This window comes from Glandiceps talaboti, chromosome 9 (genome assembly GCF_964340395.1).
Source record: "Glandiceps talaboti chromosome 9, keGlaTala1.1, whole genome shotgun sequence".
Lineage (NCBI taxonomy): Eukaryota > Metazoa > Hemichordata > Enteropneusta > Spengelidae > Glandiceps > Glandiceps talaboti.
This window is the reverse complement of record NC_135557.1, coordinates 13880161-13907048: the sequence shown is the minus strand read 5'-3', so window position 1 is coordinate 13907048 and position 26888 is coordinate 13880161. Positions and strand designations below refer to the sequence as shown.

General features: G+C 35.8%; 2 protein-coding genes across 2 annotated transcripts in view; one reads left to right on the top strand and one right to left on the bottom strand.

The window, feature by feature from the left end:
- LOC144439662 (multiple epidermal growth factor-like domains protein 8) overlaps window positions 1-20844 on the top strand; it is a 57546-nt gene extending 36702 nt beyond the window's left edge. Inside the window, exons 29-44 of the mRNA XM_078128900.1 lie at window positions 420-594; window positions 1092-1255; window positions 2101-2245; window positions 2435-2717; window positions 3410-3554; window positions 4244-4436; window positions 4584-4762; window positions 5929-6190; window positions 7067-7241; window positions 7570-7762; window positions 10057-10236; window positions 12221-12348; window positions 13134-13366; window positions 13800-14659; window positions 15436-15674; window positions 19518-20844. Coding sequence (XP_077985026.1) covers window positions 420-594; window positions 1092-1255; window positions 2101-2245; window positions 2435-2717; window positions 3410-3554; window positions 4244-4436; window positions 4584-4762; window positions 5929-6190; window positions 7067-7241; window positions 7570-7762; window positions 10057-10236; window positions 12221-12348; window positions 13134-13366; window positions 13800-14659; window positions 15436-15674; window positions 19518-19578 — 3615 coding nt within the window. The 3' untranslated portion in view covers window positions 19579-20844. The remainder of the gene's footprint in view (window positions 1-419; window positions 595-1091; window positions 1256-2100; window positions 2246-2434; window positions 2718-3409; window positions 3555-4243; window positions 4437-4583; window positions 4763-5928; window positions 6191-7066; window positions 7242-7569; window positions 7763-10056; window positions 10237-12220; window positions 12349-13133; window positions 13367-13799; window positions 14660-15435; window positions 15675-19517) is intronic.
- A 2055-nt stretch (window positions 20845-22899) lies between these two features.
- The window catches only part of LOC144439842 (bifunctional 3'-5' exonuclease/ATP-dependent helicase WRN-like), a 6102-nt gene continuing 2113 nt past the window's right edge, over window positions 22900-26888 (bottom strand). Inside the window, exons 3-6 of the mRNA XM_078129076.1 lie at window positions 26098-26255; window positions 25434-25503; window positions 24845-24971; window positions 22900-23301 (exon numbers count right to left, since the gene is read on the bottom strand). Of these exons, the coding sequence (XP_077985202.1) occupies window positions 23125-23301; window positions 24845-24971; window positions 25434-25503; window positions 26098-26255 (532 nt within the window). The 3' untranslated portion in view covers window positions 22900-23124. The remainder of the gene's footprint in view (window positions 23302-24844; window positions 24972-25433; window positions 25504-26097; window positions 26256-26888) is intronic.

Genomic DNA, 26888 nt, shown 5'->3' with positions numbered 1-26888 from the left:
ACGACGAGTAATGCTGAAGTAAAGCACTTTCTGCATGTGCTACACTCCTTTATAGCATTCACATCAAGTGTAAAAGTATATTATTTAAATTGGTTTATTTACAAGCCTAGCATGTGGCCTTTGTGATGTGGTCAATTAGCAAATGAAACTGTATACTTTTACTCATGATATAGATGATATAAACAATTGTGGTACATACAGAAAAAGCTTTCTTTGGCGTTTTGGGTTGTACATATTAGAGTTCACACTTCACACTTTCAGCCAACTCAGTGTCAATGCATAGTGTATTGGGCATGCTGTTTCCCACTGAAGATTCGCCCACTTACAAGTTGGCACACCTGTAAGCTACTCCCAGAGTCTCTCAGTTCACAGACACACTAATAAACAAATACAACTGTTCCATTGTATTGCGATTACAGATTCCAGCCCAGTTCCCAGCCATAGCTGGTCATAGCATGACATTGGTAATGGACCAATTCTTTGTGATCATCGGAGGTTATTCACCTCATGATGGATTATCAAACATTGTTATACAATACACTATAGATGAAAGCCAATGGACGGTGCTTGCTGTAACTGGTACTCCTCCTATTGGTAGGTAGACAAAATGTATAATCTAGCTGTTAGACTCACAGGCTATTCGCCATTGTTGCCACTGAGGGCGCTAGTACAAACAGAGGTACTGTTGTGACCCTTCAGCTTTATGTGGCAACCCTTCCAAGGAACAGATCCAAGATCTCACTACAAGACTACCAAAAATACAAAATACTCCTTGTCAATGATAAAGTTGTTTTTATTTTGGAAAAAATTATTAATTGATGTCAGGCGTTCGTAATATTCTCTGTTCTGTATCTCATTTCCTATTGGTGATGAGGGCCTACAGCTTGACAAAAGTGTCAGTCAGAATGAGAAACACCTGGTCTTGAACCAAAGGATCGTAAATTACACACCCTGGTTTGCACTACATCAGAATATAATACAGTAGTTACTGTCGTAGTATATGTGTGCCAAGTTTTCACATTTCTAACTGAGGTGCGCAATCACATCATTTTTTTGACACTTACCTATCTATCTATCTTTTACCCTTGCAGGATTGTTTGGTCATACTACATCATGGCATCCAGAGACACATTCACTCTACATCTTTGGTGGCTACGTCTTCCAAACCGATTCTATCTCACCATCAAATCAATTATATGCCTTCCACTACACAACCAGACACTGGAGTCTTTTGTCTGCTGCTCCATTTCCACAGGTAAGTTGGAGGAGAGAAAATACAACACACTTTTGATGCTCTTGCTCTTCCGTTTGTTATCCACCACCCCTTTACTACAGGTATACTAAAAGATAACACACTCATAGCTCTTTTGCACTAAAGGTTTTCATCTCCCACCCCTGTACTGTAGGTACATGTAAGGTAAAATAAAAAAACAGAACACATGCTTAATGCTCTCACTCTTGAGTTTTGTATCTGCCACCCCCTGTACTACAAGTAAGCAGAGAGACAAAACACAGCACACACTCTTGTGTGTAGTGTTCTTACTCTTGAGTTTTGTATCTGCCACCCCTGTAAAACAGGTAAGCTGAGAGAGAAAACAAAACACACTCGTGTACAAATGTATGTAGTGCTCTTACTAGCTCTTGAATTTTGTGTCTACAACCCTTGTAGTTTATTGAAAAAAACACAGGGCACTCCGTAGTATACATGTACAGTGTTCGCACTTTTGAGTTTTGTATCTACCACCCCTGTACAACAGGTAAACACAGAGAGAGAAAACACAGACACTTTTGTTTGTATTGGTCTCACTAGCTCTTGAATTTTGTGTCTACCACCCCTGTACAAGCTGAGAGATAAAACACTAAACACTTGTTTGTAATGCTCTCACTAGCTCTTGGGTTTTGTATCTACCACCCCTGTAAAACAGATAAAACACTATACACTGTTGCTTGTCGTACACTCTCACTACATTGTAAGCTCTATGATAGAGATCATTGTGCAGGGTTTAGTAGAAATAACTTTTCAGCGTTTCTTGTATGTATAAGAAATAAAACTTAGATGACATCACTTAATCTTGTTCTGTTTATATATTTTTCTTCCAGCCTCCAACCCATTTTTTACATGTATCCATGGCAACACCGCAATATTTGGTTGTACTTAGTGGTGCCACAGAAGAGTATGATTTTGCCAGCTCTGTGTTTTTGTATTTATTTGAATGTAATACATGGATTAGTTTAGATACAGATGGTAAGTGAATTATACTTTCATAAACTATGTGTTCTGGAGAATTGTTGCATATTTTCACATCGCCTACAACTGTGATTTCAGAGAAATATCAAGAGCCATTGCAACGTGGAAGTCAGCAGAAATAATATATTCATTTGTCACAGTATTTGACACACAATTTAAACCAATCAAATTTGTTCATTCTTACAGACATATCAACCATAGGAGAACCAATGAAGCCATCCATTGGCTCAACTGCTGCTGTCATAGCCACAAAACCTTACCACAATATTTACATCATGGGTGGCTTTGATGGCACTACCCATGGTGCATTGTACCAGTTGACCTTACCGGATGACCTTTGCACTTTATACACAACTGTGGAGAGTTGCCTAGCAACGATAGGATGCTCGGCCTGTACTGCATTTAATGATTTTAATGGAATTAACAGAACATACTGTTACAATGCGTCTACCTCAAATCTTCCAGTTGGGTAAGTCCTTCAATGCACTCAGTAAATTATTATGACTTGCATTTTATACATACAAACTTTTCTTTGTTTCAAATACCGAGAAACAGAGCTGACTGTGAACCAACTTATCTCTGAAACAACTCTTAATAGGAAGTGGGATCCTGTTGTTTTGAAAGCGTCAAGTCAAGTTTTTGGTTGAAATGTAGTTCATGCAATAAAATTAGTCTGACTAGTTACACAAGGGCACCCACACACTACACTGTTTAGTGCCTTACTTGTCAATGAAGGTTATCTTGCCTTTCACTCATGCAACATGACATTTTTTACACACAGACAACTTTTCATGCAAGGAGACAATTACATAGGTGCCGCACACAGTGGGGATGTAGAAGTAGTCAAATTGATATTTTGATTATCATGCAGTTAATAAGTAAACAATTGAAGCCATGTCTATGTGTAATGTTATCATTAGAAGCCTGTTGTTACTGCACTGTGAAAAAATAGCAATGTTTATCAGTGTTCACTGTGATTGGGTAAAGAATTCTGCTGTGTTTGTCGTGTCTCTGTCATTGTTGATCTAGAGTTGAAATGTGTCTATCCTTGTGTCAACGTAGTATGTAATGTCCCATGAAGAGTGAAATACCAAACCAACATCATTTTTAGCTGTAATTTGCATTGCATTGTACTTATCCCAATCTCTTGTCCATGTGTAGTTGCAATCCAACATCTAATACAACGGTTCAACACTATGAAGGCACATATTGTGATTATGATACTATTGAAAACAGAGACTGCACCAAACTCAAATCATGCAGTGAATGCCTGGCATCATTTCCTGCACACCCTGATGCCATGTCGGTAAGTACAATCCTGTATATGTACCATAGCTAAACATCGGCTCTAAGTCTAAGTGTTGTTGGGTTTTTTTAGCACCCGAAGGTGGGGACTATTGCAATGGGCTCCATCCGTCTGTCTGTGTATCCGTCTGTCTGTCCTTAATACGTCATTTCTCAGACATGCACTATCCGATTTCATTCAAATGTGGCACAAAGGTAAACATAATATATGGGACTTATGCACATCAAGTTGTTTTACATATATACAAATTTGAGCTAATGGCTGCCATATTTGTAGTTAAAATTCAATGTTTACTGCAAACTCAATAACTGTAATATATAGAGACTCAATTCAAGTGTCTACCCCCATATTATCAGATGCAAGCTATCTTTTGAGACCTTTACCTTTGACCATGACATTGACCTTGAGGGGCAATTTTCAAAATCGAGCCAGTTTTTGCCTATCACAGACATATTGTAGTGTGATGGGACTGTGTCTGTGTCGGAGGCCTAACTAAAATATATTGTTTTATCCTATATTGATACAACTTCACTAATTTTTACCTTAAATGTCGTACATTTTCATGAGGTATTCAAGTTTTCTCCAGGTATAATACCAGGGTATTGAGGCACTGTTCAGCAGTAACCATATCAACAAATTCTCTATTTACGAAATTGACTTCAAATATTATTGTATATTTTTATACACAGCATTGCCAGTGGTGTGATGGTTGTAGTCGGTGTCAGCCAAGAGGCCAGGAGTGTGATTTTCAGGATCCTTACTGCCAAAGTTCACCTTATGTTACTGCTGTCGAGGACTGCCCTCTACTCTGTCAAGCCTCAGATTGCCCTAAGTGTACCAATATGTCAGATTGCATATGGACAGTAGAAGATATTTATACAGGTATGTCAATATGTATGGACAGTAGAAGATATTTATGCATTAATTCAAGCAAGTCAGAATTTTACAAAATTCTCTGAGTTTAGTTTTGTTGATACCATTCCATTTTATTTTGGTAAAATGAATGTGTTTATACTTTGTCTTTCCTAGATGATAGAGATACAGCTCATTGTACAGTGTTACCAGTGGTTACCGGTGATATCTTTGCCATGCCTCCAGAGCAGTGTCCGCTATCCTGTTATACCCATACCAGTTGTTCTACCTGTCTGTCTTCTAGTGGACCAGAGAATGGCTGGCAGGAATGTGTATGGAGTGATGATTTAAACCAGGTACAGATAAAATAAAGTTGGTCTGGTGTTTCACTCATGTAACCTGACAGTTTTTACACAGACACTCAGATAACTTCTAATGCAGAAGAAACAATTGCATATGTGCCACACGCAGTGAGGATGTAGAAGTAGTCAAGTTGATATGTTGATTATCAGTTAGAAAATAAACAACTGAAGCCATTAAAATCATCAAGTGCATGTGTAATGTTTTCATTAGAAGCCTGTTTCTACTGCACTGTAAAAGAATCTCAATGCTTATCACTGTTCAATGTGATTGGGCAAAGAATACTGCTTTGTTTACTGTGTCTCTGTTATTATTGTTAGTCTAGAGTTGAAATATGTCTATCTTTGTGTCAAAAATATGTAAAGTCCCATGAGTAAAACACCAAGCCTACATCATTCTAGCTGTAACAATATACATACAAGAACCATATTCTCCAATATTCAAGCAAGAAAATATGAGAGTCCTTGTTACTACAAGTCACTACATGAGTAGGACAAACATTTACGAGATGGTTTAAATTAGAATTTAAAGCTGAATGAAAAAAAATATTGAGTACGATGTATTTATGCCCCATCAAGTATATCAAGTTTATGAAATATCAGGGAGAATAATGTCAATTTTTATTCTTTAGCATTGCAGAACCATTAAATATAATTATAATACTAACATTGGTTGTCTGTGATCTAAGTTTATGCCATGTTCTTATCAGTTTCTGTAAAAGTTACTCATATTGCCATGTACAGTATGTCTAACTTTCACAGACATAAACAAACTGATAAAAGCATTGTATGCGTCTACATCTGAGGCACTCGCTATTAATTTTGTATTCATGTATGACAGTTTGATAATGCGACAAGGAGAAGACTTTTTGGTACCTTCAAAACCAGTTTTTATATAGTCCACCACTGTTAAAACAACATTCTGATCAGCAGCATTTCAATACAACTGGTACAAAGGTTGTATTTTGGTAATATCTGTATAAGCTTAATTCAGGGGGGGGGGGGGGGGGGCGGAGAAAATAATGCGATTTTGAATGTTTTGTGAATGTTTTGCCTCGTATTTTTGAGCACCATAAAACATTCTTGTTCTGTTTTGACCCTGGAGGAGGTAAAATGCAGGTACCAAGAATTAAAGTTCATTCAAATTTCCTTCTTATTTTCAGTGTATGTCACCTACATTTGTAGCTTTACAGTGTGCTAATGGTGTCTGTGGTCACATAGTGAGATTCACAGATGAAGGCTGTCATCAACCATGTAGTCGTAACACCATGTGCTCAACTTGTCTTCGTCAACCTGGTTGTGGTTGGTGTTCTCTAGCTGGTCAGAATGGTGTCGGCGTCTGCATGGAAGGAGGACTGCATGGACCAGCATATGGTGGAGTGTGTAGTGTGGGGGATGTCTCACTTGGTGTACAGCCATTGCCGGGTAGGAATGTCACATAAACACTGAATTTAGACCAACAGACAAACGCAGACACACACACAAACAAACAAACAAACAAACAAACAAAGTAGACAACATACATACATACATACATACATACATACATACATACATACATACATACATACATACATACCGGTACATACATACATACATACATACATACATACATACATACATACATACATGCACACATGCATACATACATACATACATACATACATACATACACACATACATACATACATACATACATACATACATACATACATACATACTGTATACATACATACCGGTACATACATACATACATACATACATACATACATACATACATCCATACATGCACACATGCATACATACATACATACATACATACATACATACATACATACATACATACATACATACATACATACATACATACATACATAGATACATAGATACATACATACATACATACATACATACATACATACATACATACATACATACATACATACATACATTTAGCAGAAGGTTTGTAAATGATTTCTAATGTTGATTTTGGCAAACTCCTACATATACAGCATTAGTCTGAAGGCCACCCATACAGTCATTAACATCATGTCTTTGTTAATCACTAACAGATTTCTGTCCGGATGATAAGTTAATATTTATTTGGGGCAGTTATGTACTGTCCAAATATGGTATATTTGTCAGCTCAGGAAGCTACTTATACACAGTTTACATCATTATAACAGTTGGGGTTTACTGATTTGCATGTACAACTTTTGGTTCATGATTTCTCATGTAGCCAAACTGGATTAGATATGATTGCATCCAGACTAATGTAATAGTATTATCTATCAATTACAGCTGGTGTTGCTAACTACACTACAAACCTACTTGGTCCACCATCGTGGTCGTTTGATCGATGTCCACCAGAAAACGAGTGTTTAAATGGACACCATGACTGTGCAATACATGAACAGTGCAATGATACTGATGAATATTTCCATTGTAACTGCAAGCAAGGATACAAGAGAGAATTGTAAGTTGAAGTGTTTCTTACGATTTTTTAAAAGGTTAAATTTCAATCTTGGGTCAGAGTCAATATTTTGAAGCCATCATTTTCACAAATATGGTCCCCAAAATACATTAAAATTTCTTTCCTTTGTATTCATTATTCTATAGTCCAACATTAGGAGATAAAAAATCTGTAATACTCTCTAAAACGGCAGTTTCATAAGGTGCTCTATGAGATGTGTGAGTGTGTTACATAGTCAAAGTCAATAATTGTATTACAACTAACTGCTATGATTTCTGTATGTTCATTACAACTGAATGTTTAACAACAAATTTGTATTCTTTTGTTGTAGGGCTACTAACATGTGCATACCGGTGTGTACACATGGCTGTATCCATGGCAACTGTATCGCACCTGACAATTGCGAGTGTCTTTTTAGCTATGTTGGAGTGAATTGTTCCATAGAGTGTGAATGTAATGGGCATTCCACATGTCCCAGTGTAGAACTCAAACATGAATGTACTATGTGTATGGATAATACAACGGTAAATATTTGATATTTTTACTTTGTCTCCACTTATTCTGCATCCACAATCTAACAATCTAACGGTACATTTATATCAAAATCTGTTTCTACACTCACAAGGTCCATTTCTAAACCCCTATGGTGCATTTCTACACTCACAAGGTCCATTTCTAAACTCCCAGGGTCCATTTCTAAACTCCCAGGGTCCATTTTTAGACTCCCAGGGTCCATTTCTAAACTCCCAGGGTCCATTTCTAAACTCCCAGGGTCCATTTCTAAACTCCCAGGGTCCATTTTTAGACTCCCAGGGTCCATTTCTATTATTATTATTATTATTTATTTCTTGTAAGTAAACGCGCTACACATGCGTCTCAGCGCGTTGTACAGACTGTAGTTTAAAAAATTGCAATAAACTAAAGAAAATAACAACACACAAAAAGGGGCGAGGTGTAAAACTGGCCAATTAAAATAATTCACAATGTATAAAAACTGACAAGTTAAAATCAATCACTTAAAATGTTGTCTAAAAAGATATGTCTTTAAACTACGTTTAAAAATGTCAACAGTCATTATATTTCTCATTTCAAATGGAAGTGAATTCCACAGAGAGGGTGAGCACACTGAAAAAGCCCTCTGGCCATAAGATCTATTGAAATTGCCACGTGGTTGGACTAAGAGTAGCTTTTCAGCGGAACGAAGATTTTGTGTTGGAACATAAATGCTAATTAAATCTGACAGGTATAATGGTGCTACGTGATTGATTATCTTGAAAGTGATCAGTAGGATTTTGAAATTAATCCTAGCCTCAACTGGGAGCCAATGCAAGTCATAGAGTACAGGAGTAATGTGGTCGAATTTTCGTGTACAACTGACAAGACGGGCTGCAGCATTCTGGAGTGACTGCAGACGATCTATCTGGTATTTTGGAACTCCATACAATAGACCATTGCAGTAATCGAGTCGGGATGTCACAAATGCATGAATTAATTTCTCTGTACAGGCTTTGTCTAACAGTTTGCGAATTTTTCCAATCTTGTATAACGAAAAGTAACCATTCTTGCAAATGTGACTAATCTGATCAGACATGGAGCCGTCCCTACAGAGAGTAACACCGAGATTACGCCAGGGTGCATTTCTAGACTCCCAGGGTTCATTTCTTGAGTCCCAGGGTCCATTTCTAAACTCGCAGAGTATGCTTGGAAATTTCCAGGGTCTATTTCTACACACTAAATCCCAGGGACCATTTCAAGAATCCCAGGGTTCACATGTAGATTCCCAGAGTCCATTTATGTATATAAATATTAATAGACTCCAAGTTCCAGGGACCATTTCTAGATTCCCAGGGTCCATTTCTAGAGTCCTGATATCCATTCTAAGCTCAGGCAGGGTATGCTCATAAATTCTCGGGGTCTATTTCTACATGTAGAGTGCCAGTCTGTATTCAGATGCAGATTATGTTTTGTCGTATTCCTAAAAAAACACCTTCTGAAATATGTTTTATTTAAATACTAATTGTGTGCACATACATAACCTATAATATACAATCAGTAATAGTCAGCATTTACAATGCACGTAAAGAACACGCACTACTCACTGAGGATTCGAACGCAAAAAATATAATCTAGCGTCTGTACTATCTCCTAAAACGCCCCCAGTGGTTAACCAGGCGTCTGAGTTAGACATTCCATAAATGAGGGCGCTCATGAATATTCATAGAATGAAAGTCCAGTGGGTTAGAACAGTCGTCTTGACTTCATGGAACGTCCATCACACACCATGTTATGTTTAATTCTATTAATTTCAGCGACAATAGTATTATAGATAAATTACTAAAAAAGACGACTGTTGACAGTTTAGTATAGTGTATCTAATCTGTAGTACTTAATATGTACCTTTTGTAGTAACAACAGGTATTATTCCCCAATGTTTTTCTTCATTCAGCCAAGTGACCTTGTCACTACGAGTCACTAGATGAGTAGGGACAACCCTTCACGAGCATATTCCTGCTGGATGAAGAGAAATATTGGGAAAATAATATAATGATATGATCACAATCGATATTTTTTAAAAATCGGTGAAAGTAATGGCAATTTTACGCATTGTGACCCATATTTCGAACAAATGATGTACACGTGCATTGTCATGACATAGACACGCACTGTCATGATGTAGAACAACCACAGTATATATTCTATACTTTTTGTTCTCATTGGCTCTTGCATGGGACAATAGATGTTACTTGGAATATCTATTTTCTATCTCTTGTTTGGAATGCAAACTGATCTTGTGATGTATTTTATCATTCATCTGCAGGGTACTAACTGTGAGGTGTGTCAGCCATTTTTTGTGGGTGATCCCAAGAACAACGGTGATTGTACATCGTGTAGGGATTATTGCAACCAAAATTCTGATATATGTATGACACAAGGCAATGTCAATGTGACTCTACACAAATACAGTCACTTATCAGAATCACAAATCACCCAGGCTATGGTAAGTTCTTACATCATTATAGAAATGTTATTACTTACCTGAATCACAAATCACCCAGGCTATGGGAAGTTCTTACATCATTACAGAAACTTACCAGAGTCAGAAATAACCCAGGCTATGGTAAGTTCTTACATTGTTACAGAAACTTACCAGAGTCAGAAATAACCCAGGCTATGGGAAGTTCTTACATCATTATAAAAATGTTGTTACTTACCTGAATCACAAATCACCCAGGCTATGGTAAGTTCTTACATCATTACTGGAATAGTGTCACTTACCAGAAACAGAACAAAGACAAGATATGGTAAGTTCTTACATTATTACAGAAATGTTGTCACTTACCAGAGTCAGAACTAACCCAGGCTATGGTACGTTCTTACATTATTACAGAAACTTACCAGAGTCAGAAATAACCCAGGCTATGGTACGTTCTTACATTATTACAGAAACTTACCAGAGTCAGAAATAACCCAGGCTATGGTAAGTTCTTACATTATTACAGAAACTTACCAGAGTCAGAAATAACCCAGGCTATGGTAAGTTCTTACATTATTACAGAAACTTACCAGAGTCAGAAATAACCCAGGCTATGGTAAGTTCTTACATCATTACAGAGATGTTGTCACTTACCAGAATCACAAATCACCCAGGCTATGGTAAGTTCTTACATTATTACAGAGATGTTGTCACTTACCAGAATCAGAACTAACACAGAATATGGTAAGTTCTTACATTATTACAGAAACTTACCAGAGTCAGAAATAACCCAGGCTATGGTAAGTTCTTACATCATTACAGAGATGTTGTCACTTTCCAGAATCACAAATCACCCAGGCTATGGTAAGTTCTTACATCATTACAGAAATGTTGTCCTTTACCAGAATCAGAACTAACCCAGAATATGGTAAGTTCTTACATTGTTATATAAATAGTGTCACTTATCAAAATTGGAAATTCAAATAGCCCAGAATATGGTAAGTTCTTATAAAATTACAGCGATACCATCAAATGTTAGTATTTGAAATTACGTAACATAATTAGAGGCTATGTATTCATATGATTGGTCATTCTAAAACACCTTAATTGACAATATAAATACATTTTTTTTTTAATTGAGTACTTGACAATCAAATCATCTGCATATTTTTAAATGATTGTTTACTGGATAATTGTATTAAAGAATTTTTTTTCCATTGTTAGCTCAAAGCAATAAACAATTATATAAATGGCGGCAAACCAGTATTTATTTACGATTTTTAGTTTATGAAATAACCTTACCAGGTTTTCCTAATCGAAAAAAAAGCATACATGTAGACCAAGGCCTTGCTTGTAACACAACCACTTGCAAGAATCAGAAAATTGGTGCAAAATGTTTGTTATTGAGTGTACAATAACAAACACGTTATCTCATGTTTTACTTGCACAATTTATTGCATTACAAATAAGGACCTAGTATATGTTGTATCACATTGTTTTATCAAGTAGGAAAACATAGTAGAGTTGAATTGTTAATTGAAAATCCAAAATAAATACTCACTTGTTGTCCATATGTCCACTTGAGTGTCTTTATTCCGTCTTCAGTTAGGCAAAAAAAAAAAAAAAAAAAAAAAAAAAAAAATTCTTGTCAGGCCATCATGTCTGAAGTGGTGTGACAACATGATTTTTTTTTTATTAAATTCTCAACGAACTTGTCACTCAATCTACTATTTTTGACAGTTACTGTGCTCTTTATTTAGTACTTTAAAGCAAATATGTATGTGGGGCAGATGTCATTGCTTTTTAACATTAGTTCGCTCAGCAGTTGTCTTCACTGAAGAAGCAATTAATGTAGGGAGGGTTATTTTTAGTTTTTAGCTGGATCTTCATAGGCTGGGCAAACATGAAAAAAAATCGATGTGGGAGTATTTAAGTGATGTGCATACTGACCAGAAATAATTCTTTTCTCTTTTTTGGCCTTACTAATTGGTATTTATTTCACCAACAGGCTTTAACGGTATCAAGCATTGGACCACTCTCTAATGCTGTGTGTCTGGGATGTGAGAATCACAGTGAAGGCACTAAATGTGAAACATGTCAAGATGGCTACTTCTTATACAATGGTATATGCACACTGTAAGTATCATTCAATCTACTCTGTGACTCTGCTACTCAAAGTGAAAAATGTATACCCGAAAAAGAATTTTTAACAAATGCATAATAGACCTGTTCCAAGATGCATTGCGTGTCTCTCCATATAATGCCATGTATTCTATACGCACTGAGGGGTTTGCATGCGCTACTCAGGGAGATGGTTGTCACATGATGATACCCTGGGTTTACCCGTAAAATCCCACTCTGTCATCGATGGCATTCAGTCTTTATTCTATAAATCACCCATAATTAAAGAGGTCAACATGTCTTACCATCATTTCCTGATGAAAATGTTATTTCAAATGTAATAAAAATAAAACAAGACTAAATCTAACAACATAAGCAACGTCCTCTTGCACATCTTGGAACCGGAAAATCGACTATTCAAAAACTTTTGTCTCATAGTGTCTCCATTCAAGTGTCCCTACCTCAAATTATTAGAGGCTAGCTTTCTCTTAAGACCTTCACCATCTGGGTCAATTATCAAACTCAAGCTATTTCTTGCCTATCACATACACTTTGTGGAAAAGCATATTGAAAAACGAGAGGAAGAGACAAATTAAGTACATGCTAATTTTTTTATTCCCTGTTATATAGATGTCAGTGCAATGGACACTGGCATATACATGTATGTAATAAATTGAGCAGAGCTGATAACACAAACTAACTGTTTGCTAAATAAATGGACACTGGCATACATACCATAAAATGAGCAGAGTGGCCAACACAAACTAAATCTATGCTAAATGTTTTTATTGCCTATATAGCTGTCAATGCAATGGACACTGGCACACATGCGATAAATTGAGTGGAAGAGATTGTGACTGTCAGAACAACACAGAGACAGTGTGTTCCGGTAATGATGATGACAAACCATGCTGGCAACGACAGTGTGCTTCCTGTAAAGAATTATACGTTGGTACACCCACTGAAGGACATCAGTGTTACAGACAAATGCAATACGACAATGAATTCTGTTTTGATCCCGATACACAAACTAGTAAGTAGTCAGTTTAGTTCATAGAGTAATGTACCTGTCCGGTTGTCAGTGGCCAAGTGGTTAAATCACTAGCCTCGTAACACTACGGCCAAGGTTCGAACCCATTCAGGGTTTGATTAAAATTTATGACGCTGTAAGTACGTTCAGTTTGACTCTGTTTTGTGACGTTTCAAAAAACATTCCAGTTGCAACTAGTACAGCATTAGCAACACAAGAAGTGAATTCCTAAATCATCAGTAAATGTTGCTAAAATGTACAGATTTGACTTTTAAAGTTTAATAGAGGCAGCAAGACGGGGGGGGGGGGGGGGGGATGTGTGACTGAAAAGAGGACTTTGAGAATAGCTGAAGAATGTAAAATCATTAAATTTTCTAGTGTTGAAAATATCTAGGTTTTGATTTTATTGACATTTGCTTTTGTTTATTGTTTACAGACTGTCAACGGAGTCCTAAACCATTGCTACCAGGTAGAACTATGTTTTTTGCAGTCCAACCAAAGTATACAAATGTTGATATAAGACTTACAGTTGACATTACGGTTGGCATAATGGACGTTTACCTCTCATACCTTGATAATACATGGGTAATTGACGTCAACAATTCAACAGGCGTCCACAGTGTACGGATCGACCATGCGCAAATGTGGGAGCACAGTCGTAAGAAACGATCCATCGACCCTTCATCATCACGTTATTCACGGAATACACAACCGCTGCCACAAGAAACAACGACAACGACAACTGCATCACCAACCGAGGAAAGCATCGTCAATGAACTACTGGAGATTCACGCCACACAACTGAATACATTTGTGACGTTACATAATCCGTACACGTTTCTTATCATCAACAATCTACAAAACCGACTGGTAGTAACACTACCTCATATGAATCATGAACTTAAAATTCGTAAATTTTACATCATTTTACTCAGTAAAGGCGATTCATTTAACAATGAAACTTATGGAATTTTATATTTTCGGCAGGATCAACCACATATAGATTTGTTTGTCTTCTTCTCTGTTTTCTTCTCCTGTTTCTTCCTATTTCTGGCGCTCTGTGTCGTTATTTGGAAAGTCAAACTATTCTTTGACGCCCGTCAGGACCGTAGACGAAGGGCTGTTGAGATGGAAAACATGGCAAGTCGACCCTTTGCAAAAGTCTTGGTCTTTGTGGATCCTGTGAAGCCACTTATCTCACCAATTTTGCCAAACAGGAGGCCAAATAACAGACTCCCTAAGTTACCGAGAAGAGGACATGAGCCATCATCTAGGCCAAGGAGTCCACATCCCTCAGTAAGTTGTGATTTGAATGCATTCATTGTTATATGATAATACAGTAACGGCTCTTTTTGAAGAAGCTTTCCCAAGCTTTTAAACAAACTATCAAGATCAGTGAGCCTGATCACCAGGTTTCATGTTGAGATTGACACCATAAAGATAACACACAAACATCACTTACACAGTGTTGATGTTATAAACAGTAACAGCATGCACACTACTACAATTCCAATAGTCATGAGGTATAATTTCTTGAAGTTCAAACAAAATCAATGGTCAGCAGCAAACTGAACTGTTTCTTTCATACGTGCACAGTTACTGTTTATAACAGTATGAAACCCATATTTCTCTGTTTGAACATGTTCAATCTGGCTTGTGTGTGGTATAACTACATATTATTTCCCAATATTTTTCTTCATTCAGCAAAGGAAAATACATGTACCTAAGGGGCTTTGTCACTACGAGTCGCTTGATAAACCCCTTAGGTCATGACTATTTTCCAACTGAATGAACACACTTATAGGAGGAATAATATAATTATACCTCCTCAAGCATAATTTATTAAATATTAGGGAAAAATAATGATGATTTGGAACTTTTTGACTAATTTGAAGCACCACAAAACCAGTGACATAGACATGAGTTGTCGCGACCAAGAACGACCAGGGTATATAATCATATTTTCTGTTCAAAGACAATAACTTGGCTAGAGTATGGCATCATCTATGTTTATTAATTGAACACGTGTATATTTTAGAATGATTTATAATTTTCCTGTTTTATCTTCGCAGGATGTTTTCAAGATTCACCCTCTAGCCATTGAGCCAGTAGACGACGGTATAGCAGCAGTCAGTACCGTCATGTTTGCACTGCCTGGAGGCAGTTCTGCTCCGTTGCGGGGCTGTTTAGGTTCTGCATTGGTTTCATTAAAGTCACAAAACCGCCTGACCGAGATCCGACCACCAGTACGGCAGAAACCCCCACCGCCACCTCACCAGAGGCTGCATCCCCCTCCTGCCGTTATTGTGTAGTAAGTTTTTCCGGTTTAAAAAAGGAAGTGATTTTGTGACTTTCTTCGCTTTCGATGCAAAACTGACCGACGCTTCCTTACCTTTCATTATGCTTAAAAAGAACATAACACATAATGTCATGCTATTATTTGAATGTCACATTCATAATTTATCATGACAGCTCTTTCGTATACACAGTTGGACCCTGTAAAATCACCTCTTCTATAAAAATCAAAATTTACTTCTAGAAGTTACGTCTGAAGTGAATTTCCAGTGAAGCCATGCATGTGATACATTTTGGCTATAAATTCTGTCCATTTCATAAACAAGATTCTCAGGTTTAGCACTATTTCTGAACGTTTTGAAAGTTCTTTTGGCTGTTCTACTTCTAAATGGAAGTGTCCATATGGATGAGGGTTGGGTATTTATTTTGGATTTTTAATTTATGAAACAATTTTATCGTGGCTTCCTACTTGAAAAGTCAATGCGAAACAACATTAACAAAGTCCTGTGTTTGTAACTCAATACATTGCAGAGAGCTGAAAAAAAAATGTGTAAAATGTTTGTTATTGTATGTACAGTAATAGCAAAGATTTTACACATTTTAGTAATCTTTTGTAGTATATTGAGTTACAAATAAGGACTTGGCATATGTTTGTTTCGCATTGATTTTTCAAGTAGGACACCATGATAACATTATTTTATAAATTAAAAATCCAAAATAAATACCCAATCCTCATCCATATGGCTCGTTTTTAAGTCATAAATATAACAGGGGCCGCCACCCGTGCTAGTTTTGGCCAAAACAAAGTCATACCAGCGTTGACATCTTACTGTGTATAGGAAAAAGTTGGACTGATGCACCCAGTCGTAGAAGTATGTCACGATTTTAAATTTGTAATTATGTTTGCTTTCATTTGCAAAGGCATATTTTTGATTCACCTTCATAGCTTCTTTGTTTGTTTTTAAATGATTGTAAAAAAAAAAAAAAAACATTCAATGTCGATATGTATCGTTTCATTACATAGGAAATGTAAGAATTGACATTGGTGTTATCATGATGTACATATATAGATATATACACACTGCTAAAGTAAATGGTTGTCATGGTAACAAGACATTTCATGACATATTACATCCTTAAAATTATGTCAAGAGGAAACGTGGAATAAGTTTGCTTTATTTAAAAGAAAAACTACTTTTGTTATCATGTGCGTGTACAATTTTAATATTTTTATTTTCAAAACGAAATATCAAAAAACTTGTTGACTACACTGTCAGTAATTATTTTAAACTTTTTTTGGGCCTGAAGATCGTTTGTGCTTTTCAGCATTATTTTAATAGAATTAACTATTTGCAACGTTGAGGGCGCTGTCCATATCCGGTTGTGTTGTATCATTCTATTTGCAATGTTGAGGGCGCTCTCCATATCCTATTGTGTTGTATCCTATTCAAACCATGCTTGCGTAGAGAGATTTTCTGGGCTGCAATTAATATGAAAAAATGGATATGTTTATGAAATGTATTTCCTACAAAGAAAAGCATCCCATGGGATTAAAAATATAATTTTTTGCTGAGATAATTGTTTTTTAGTCTCCAATCTTGATGTTTGTACAAAATTTATTTGTCAATTTCTTACACCAAAAGTCATCTGAAAATGTTACTAAATACAACACTAGTTTACATAAATTACTTCAATTACAAATTGACTTGATAGCTATACTTTAATACTTGTTTTTGATTGGCTAATGGTTGATATGTAAATTTTCAATTTCAAGAATTTGATTGGACCGTGATACTTGTAAACGAATGTGATTGGATGATGTTATAGCATGGAAATACTGCTTTTCATCAGAATTTAATTAATTTCTTGCTGATAGGCTTAGCTTTTTTTTTCCAAGGCTTGTCTCGCTTCAATTTTGGCATCTAATATACATTAATTTGACTAATATAGCATGTAATGGCGATGCTGATAGGTCGATAATGGGAGTCTTTATATTTTATCAGCCAATCAATTCATTTGATATTCCCATTATGCATATTACCACCTGTGATGATATTCTAATAACTGATTTTGAATAATTTCGCATATAAAACACTATGCAAATAGGTTGGTTATTGAAAGCTTTGTAGTTTATCAGCCAATCACATCAATTGATATTCCCATTATGCAAATTACCACCTGTGATGATATTCTAATAACTGATTTTGAATAATTTTGCATATAAAACACTATGCAAATAGGTTGATTATTGAAAGCTTTGTAGTTTATCAGCCAATCACATCAATTGATATTTTCATTATGCAGATTACCACCTGTGATGATATACAAATAACTGATTCCTAAAGAGTGCCAAAACTGACTTGATTGTATATTTTTCAGCAAAAGAAAAATAATCAGTTAGAGCTAAGATACAGTAGTACACATAATTTGCATATTAATTTGCATATAATTAGCATAATAACTACTAGCATATTGATAGCTTGCAAATATTTTTATATTGATATTATAACTGATGTGTATTTAGCATAACAGATGTGCAACAACCAATGCTTCTCAATTTTTGCTGTGCAAAGTCTATATTATCATTATGTTCATTTTGTCATAACTAACAGGGAAGGGGAGGTGACATTAAATTGATCTGCTAGTAGACATAACTGAGTGATTTGCATTAGATGCTTAGTAGCTTTTTATTTTGCAGTGTACACTCCCACTGATAATTTCAAGCATGTTCGAAATACAGCTGTATCACCAGTATACATATCATGGTGACATCGTCATAGTAACCTATTTCAAGATAATGTGCTATGCAAATTAGATGCCCTATATGCAAATTGACAACCATAATATGCAAAATAGATGTCATGTATGTATGTATGCAAATCAGGCACCCATGGCATGCAGACTATATTTTCTAATACTGCAAGTCATTGAGATGTGAAGACTTTCTACAGCAGGTCAATATGATCAATATGAGTCAAACTTGATTACAAACTTGCTAGCAGAGTTACCATTCGTATACATGATGTATTTGGTGACAAGCTGTATTTCTGTCCCCCCTATTAAAATATGATAACAATATTCCATATTCCAGTTCTCAGAAAAACAAAAGATTGTATACTTTAGCCACTAGGAGTGCTATTGGACCAGAAGTGATTGCTGTAATCTTGAGTACCATAGACAAAAAATCTCATAATTTCCCAGTGTTAGACAGCAAATGTTTAATGCAGTCTTAACCTATCAAACCATTGTTTCAGATGATGTAATTTTAAAGAACTCGTCAAGCTGTGTTTAGTCACGTTTTTGACTTCTATGTCAAGAAAGCCCTCAGTATTCCTCATATGAGCGCCAGCTTTTGACATTTCTTGTGAAAATGATTGCTATGTGGTTAAACGGAATATGGCATATTGTATTTAAATATAGGTAACAGGTCACAGATCATAACACCTGGGATCATAACACCTGGGATTGTAACACCTGGGATCATAACACCTGGGATCATAACACCCACTATCAGAACACCTGGGATCAAACCACCTGGAGTCACACCTGTTTTGCATGATGTGTAAACATTGTAGTGTATACATGGTACTCGTGATAGACACTTTACCACACAGCATGCTGGGTAAAATATCAACTATTTTTAATTATCATCCATACATCTACATTAAGCCATTCACAAGCCAATCACAGCAATCATTTTTAAACTGTCAACCAATAAAATCATCGGTAACACCCAGATCAATGATATCATCAATATACAGGGCTGTTAATTGGTTGGTGAATTGTTTAAATGAAATCTTGAATTATCAAAATGACCTTCGATTGATTGTCAACACGTTTAACTCTGTTTATTTTGCAGTGAGGAACTACATGTATTATTACCCAATAGCGACAGGGCATCTGCTGTCACCTGGGTTTAGAAACTTCAATAAAGCCTCCTAATTGGTCAACCTACACTAGGTTCGAAAAGTGAAACGTAAGACAATTTCAGGACCTGTTTAAGCACACTTCGAACAATTTCAATCAAATCAGTAGTTAGCAATTCAACAATTCACAAAATATATTTTGCAAAAATCAACTGCTAGTGTTAAACTGTTGATATTAGGAAATGGAAACAGACAACAAAAAATAGTGCAGTAAAACTGTCGGTGCTTCCTTTTATATTTTCAGAATAAATCTCGGATCGTTTCATTCAATTCATGAATTGGGATTGTTTGGTCTTGTTTCTCTTTTTTTTTAAAAAGTCTCTGAGATGGTTGTCATGGATACAAATTCCTGTCAGACGAGTTATAACGATACAAAGAAATTCAAAATTGCAAACTTTGGTAACAGAGGTGATTATTTGCAAATTCATCCGTTCTTGATCCAACAAAATCATGATGAAACGTTTGGCTCAGATGTCACACTTCCCTCATCATGGTAACAAGAGTGCCCTTACAAGATGGTTCCATTGTGATAACGGCGCCCTCATTGGTGGTGCAGTGGTAACACTTACCCTCATAAGGTTGTCACATGTAGTCTCAGTTTGCCAGACTCTCACCACTGGGGCTCTTCTACGAGACCACCTCGATGAGTGTCTGGGGAAACGAGATTCCAACTATCCCCGTGTGGGATATCGCTCCCAGAGCAGTGCATGCTGGAGAATACTTCACGTCCAACATTGCAGGTTTAACGATTCAGGTACCTTTGCGACAAGTTATCACCTTTCAAGCGACTGATACATCTTAATTACAACAAACAGGCCTCATTAAGCCCAATCTTTATGACTTGGAAGAAGTGTACTGTGTGACTTCTGGTGCGGGGTAGTTGGAATATCGTTTCCCAACATTCTCATCTCGGTGGTCTCATAGAGAGGCACCCAGCCGTGAGAGTCTGGGTAACCAAGACTGTGACATGGTGCCAAACACCCTCATGAAGTGGTGCCATTGCGACAACAGTGCCCTCGTAAGGCAGCATATATTATAACAAGAGCATTAACAGACACAACATCCCTCTTTCTAAACAGTATTTTATACATCATATTTTTGCACGAATTTTCCAGAATAGGTTTAGAAGCTATGTATGGTGTACAACACAACTTGTAAATATGAAATTATCTGCTCCTTTTTTTCTCTATTTTTTTTTAAAGCAGAGAATGAAAGCTGCTTACAAAATGTCAATGTATATATTGTAGTCAATGATTTGCATAGGAATATTAAAACTTTCTATGAACAACATCTTTTCGTGTGCAAGTATTTTATTTTTCTCGTAGCTAGGTATAAGGTCGGTGAGATATGCCATGATGGTGGCACCCTCACAAATCGGTCAATCCCTTTCAGAACGGGCTGGTGAGGGCAATGCAACATGTATGGCCTACCTTATTGGTCAAGTATACAGCAGTTGCCAATGTCACTGTATGCAAATGAAGCCCATGTGAATAATATTATCTGAAAGTGTGGTACAAGTGCAGTATTGAACACCCAATTGAAATAATATTTCTGTAAGATTCATGTTCGTACAATGAGATGATGAATGACATTTATTTCACCAGATAACAAAAATAAGCTACACTTTCAAAGAACATGCATTTGATACAAATATACAAAATGGATGTATAAGAAATAGACAATTGTTATCTGATATGGACCATGGAAATAGTTAAGCAGAACTCGTCTTGTCCATGACCTGTACATTTTTCTTCATTTCAAACCGATAATGGGATGAAGAAGAAAAGTGAATCAAAAGTACACACACATACACACACACACATACATACATGATACATACATACACACACACTCATACATACATACATACATACATACATACATACATACATACATACATACATACATACATACATACATACATACATACACACACATACATACATACATACATACATACATACACACATACATACACACATACATACATACATACATACATACATACATACATACATACATACATACATACATACATACATACAAATATGCATAAACCTCTATATACATAACTCAATAATGTAAAGTGCTCAAAATACGAGGATAATAAAGAAAATAGTTAAACAAATGTACTCAATTGCATAAACATACACACACTGATATATATACACATCCACATATACACATAACTCAATATTGAAAAGTACTTATAATACAAGGACAGTATAGATGAAGTGGGAAGCAATACAAATTCACTATTTCTATCCTCTTCCTATGCAACAATGTGCTTCTGTTGATAATGTCAAGAAAATATTATTTCTGTGGACTTTTTGAACACATTTACAACAAGTTTATTGATACACCATTCCTATATGCAGCAATGTGTATTGCTTCTTTTCATAATATCATCACAAAAATTTGACTAAAAACATTCAAAAGATGAATTCAAATATGCCCAGCAACAGAAGCATCTGTAAGTACACAAAGTGTATCTATTACATAAATAAAACTGTTGCAGGGTTGTCATGGAAATGAGCTTTTCATAAAGTAAACAGATATATACATGTATACAACAATGCCCATAGCAACAGTGATGTTATCTGGCATAAAAATAGCAAAATTGATCAATAGTTAAGTGAATAAGCATTCAAAAAATATATAAATATGAGCATAGCAACCATTTACCACACCTATAATAACAACCTCACCAATATTAGTGAATTGTTCAAAGATAAATACAGTGATGATACCAATTAACCCATTTAAAACTAACTTATGATCTGCCATGACAAGAATATTAAATTCAACCAATACAAAAAGGATTCTGGGGCCAATCTATACATCTTTCTGTACATAATTCACAGAAATTAAGCGATAATTTTTGTTTTGGTAATCATCTTTGTTAGAAGATTGTGTAAAATGCTCTCACCATGAACTGCCATCTTGGAATTTCACCCCAGAGGTCATGTTAAGTGTCAATCTGATTAAAATCTGATGTGGTGAAAGTGGCTAGATTTCTTTATTTACCTCTATTTCTATCTTTTGTGTCGTTTGTTTTGTTCTGGGTGATCGCCGTTTGACCCTGTGTTATAGAAAATCTTGTTTGAACTTGTGTTTTTGAGTAGCCAATCAGGTTGTGCGTTACATCTGTAGCTGCCCATACTGAAGAAATTGAAAAAACAGAATTGCGTTGATGACACAACCCGTCTCTGGCAGCACTATCTCTCCGAATGATTTTGAAAGAAGCATGCTGATTGGTTGGAGACACCTTTCAAGATCCTTGAAATTCAAACAAGATTTTCTATTACACGGAGTCAGATATGGGAAAGCGGCGATCATCCGGAAAAAAACAAATGACACAAAATGATGGAAATACAGTATATAAAGGCATCTAGCCACTTTCACCACATCAGATTCTAATCTGATTGGTTAAGTGTCATTCGGCAATCAAACATGTATGTGCCAATCACTTCTAGAGCATTCTCCCAGACTCTGCTTGGGGTACTGCAGCTGTGATTCTGAGTAATGTAGCCATACTGGTTAATGTTTGCTTCCTGTTTGTGGTATTTGTTTGGAATTTCTTTTTTCCAAGTCTTCATAAATTGCAAGGCTGGCATAGGCATCTGTTGCAGCATATAGTTCTTGTTGCCATGACAATGGATGTTGTCTCCAATCACTCTTTCTAACAGTTTCATCTTTGTCTAGTTTTTGGCAAAGCTGTAAAGAAATTGTATAAATTATGAATTATTTAAAAACAAACATGGTACAAAATAATTTTAGTAGACTCGATAACTAGCAATAAGAAAAAATATTAAAATATGCAAAATAAATCCAGACAAATATGGAATTTCACTAGCAGCAACGGCAACATTTTTAGAAATGTTTTGTTATGTATTTCCTTAATCATCATAATTATCATACACCCTGAATTGTATTGAATCACCTGTGGGTAAGTGGATTTGTGCAGCTATACATATACAAATTGATTTTTGGGTACACAACCTAAAAAAAAAAATTAGCTTCTAATGTAGCTGATGTCAAACCCAATCTGATTAAAATCCGATGTAGATGTCGGCTAATCGTGCATTGCTATCTTACCATCATTATTTAGCTTGAATTGACCTTCGTAGTACATGTTTACATTTTTTAGCCTGATCGCCTCCTCCAGGCTAAAAAATGTAAACATGTACTACGAAGGTCAATTCAAGCTAAATAACGATGGTAAGATAGCAATGCACAATTAGCCGACATCTACATCGGATTTTAATCAGATTGATGTCAAACCCTGAACTGACTCTAGAACTAAAAGTTAGTAAAATGCCTCTGTTTATTTCCTGGAGGAGCATTTCCCTTGATGAAAAAAAAACACTACACGTGATTTATATTTGTTGCTTGTAATTTCAAAATATTTTATTCAATACTAATTCATACAAGGATCTAAGAAAAGCATTAATGTATAAAATAATAACTTCAATGCCAAACTTTAGTCATATGTACATATATGATAAACTATGCCATTTAATGTTACAATTTCCCATTGATACTGCAAACTTTCTACATGAAGCATTTAATCGTAAGAAAACCTTCATTTATAATTAAAACGTATGTGATATTTATGAATTTAATTTGACATTTCCTTTTGTGTCCTATAAGCCAGAGGGCTGGATGTGGCTCTTTTGTTTGTAAATTTTGTTTAAGTAATGTATAATTTGAATAAGTTCACATAGGACACCTTAATAAACAATAACATAACATAACATAACTAAGGATGAGGTCTGTTTTTATAGTTACTAAATGTTTAGAGTCCAGTTTTCATAATTCATATTTGTTGCTTATAATTAATAATAATAATGTTGGTTTCTTATATAGCGCTTTCCCACTCCGTGCTCAAAGCGCTTTACAATTATTACCCCTGGCTCGGATCAGAATGGCACAACGGTCCTTTAGTCTTCCTCAACTCCCCGGGGAGCATACAATCCATTGCAGCCATTTAAGCGCATAGGATTAAAGCCTTCACATTGCAACCTACATCCTACCAGGTCCCCAGTTATACAGCTGGGTTGACTGAGGCACAGTCGTGGTTCAAATCTTGCCCAAGGACTTTAGCCACTCAGAAACAAACAGCAGGCAGCGACGGGACTCGAACCTGCAACCTGTAGATTCCAAGCCGGTCACGCTAGCCATTCACCCATCATGACTCCACTCACAAGTATTTTTAATTATTCAATGTGAATGAAGTAAATTCAGTTTGTATACTTACTAAATGTTTACATAGTCCATCTAAACTCCAGTTTTCATGACTGTTTGTCACTTGGTTACCAAACTCTGATAAATCAACAATTCTAGTCATCTTGATATCAAAGTCTCTTTGTAACTTCCACATGTCTCTGAAACAGAGAAAAAAAACACTCCTTGTTTTATTAATTTGAAATCCCAAATACAATGTAAATACTAATTTTCCATCCATTTACCACTTAAATAATTTTACAGAACAAACAAACAAACAAAAAAGCAAACACACACACACACCGCATGCACACATGCACACATGCACACATGCACACATGCACACACACATACATACGTACGTACGTCTGTACATATGTGTGTACGTACGTACGTACGTACATACATACATACATACATACATACATACATACATACATACATACATACATACATACCGGTATACATACATACATACATACATACCATACATACATACATACATACATACATACATACATACTATACATACCATACATACATACATACATACATACATACATACATACATACATACATATATCCATACACACATACAAATATAATACATACAAAATACTAACCCCTGAATACCAACGCCAACTTTCTTGACTTTTTCATTTTGTAGTAGCATCTTGAGTCCACCAGGAAAGCCTGACATTATGAAGAGAAAACACACAGTACAGTACTCATCATAAATCTAAATACCAAAGTTATATTGACAGGGTACACACTGTGACAAAAAATGTTAATCAGCTTGGTCGATCAAATGATTTACACTGGTTATAACTCACTAGCAGTTCCAGTTTAACCCTTATACTGCCATGTCTGTGTATATGCAGACAGTCCCTTCTGGGTTCCCAAGCCAAATCTGCATATATGCAGCCAAGTTTACTTATTTGCATAAGCCAAATTCACCTCATATCTGGGTAAATTAATATTCATTTACAATATATGAGTAATGGGTGGATAAGGACAAAATAGAATTGATTGTATGTTTTATTATTCCTTTCAAGTTAAAGTTGATAATTGTAGAGTAAGTAAGATCCTACTCTGTAGTGGAAAAAGTCATTGACCTAGGGACTCTTTTGCATGAATAGTCTATGGCCTAGGGAGTCTTTTGTATGAAAAGTCTATGCCATCTCAGTTAAGGGTTACATGTAGGCACTGAGTGCAGGTTCTAAGTTATACTAAGGTGTATATGGTCAAGCAAATATCTCAGTATAGTCTCAAGAAACTAAAACTTACCACTCATACAAGAGAGGTGAAAAAGATAGCATACAGCTGATGATGGACAGAGCTGTATTAAAGCTGTTTTGGGTTCTCTTCCACTCTCATATGTCACTGGCCACTCAATGTCAAAACCTAAAGTCAGAATCTGTTGTTCTCCTGCTAGTACTGGTTGCCTGTAATTAGTAAAAAACAAAATGATAATATCATAATGCAAGTTTTCCATAGAGCGTTCCAACTTTCAAAGCACTTCACAATTATTACCCCTGGCACAGACCCATATTGACACAATTTAGTGTCCTTTATACTTCCTCAACTTCCTGGGGTGCATACACTCCATTACAGATTCTGTAACTAAGTACATACAATTAAAGCATTCACATTGCAACATATATACTACCATGTCCACAATTATTTAGCTTGACTAGGACAAATTGTGGTTCAAATCTTGTCCACTGTCTTCATACAGAAATAAATGGCAATGTCAAGGCTAAGTCATGCAAAATGCAGATTAGATTTCAAACAGGCAACTCTAACCATTTTGAAACATCATGACTCCACCAAAATATATGATAAAATACTGATTATGCCTGCTTTTGAATGATTTTGTGTATTGCTATTCACTCTCTTACAGGAGAACAAAGATGAGGTTGATTTTAGCTTAGATGAATTTCTAAAATGTCATTTTAAACTATATATGCAACCTTTCTGAATTAAAAGCACACCTGGTCTAATGTTCTTTTTGGCAAGTTATAAGTTATGAATTTCAAATTTCTTCAAACAATACATACAGGACACTAAGGTCAGCT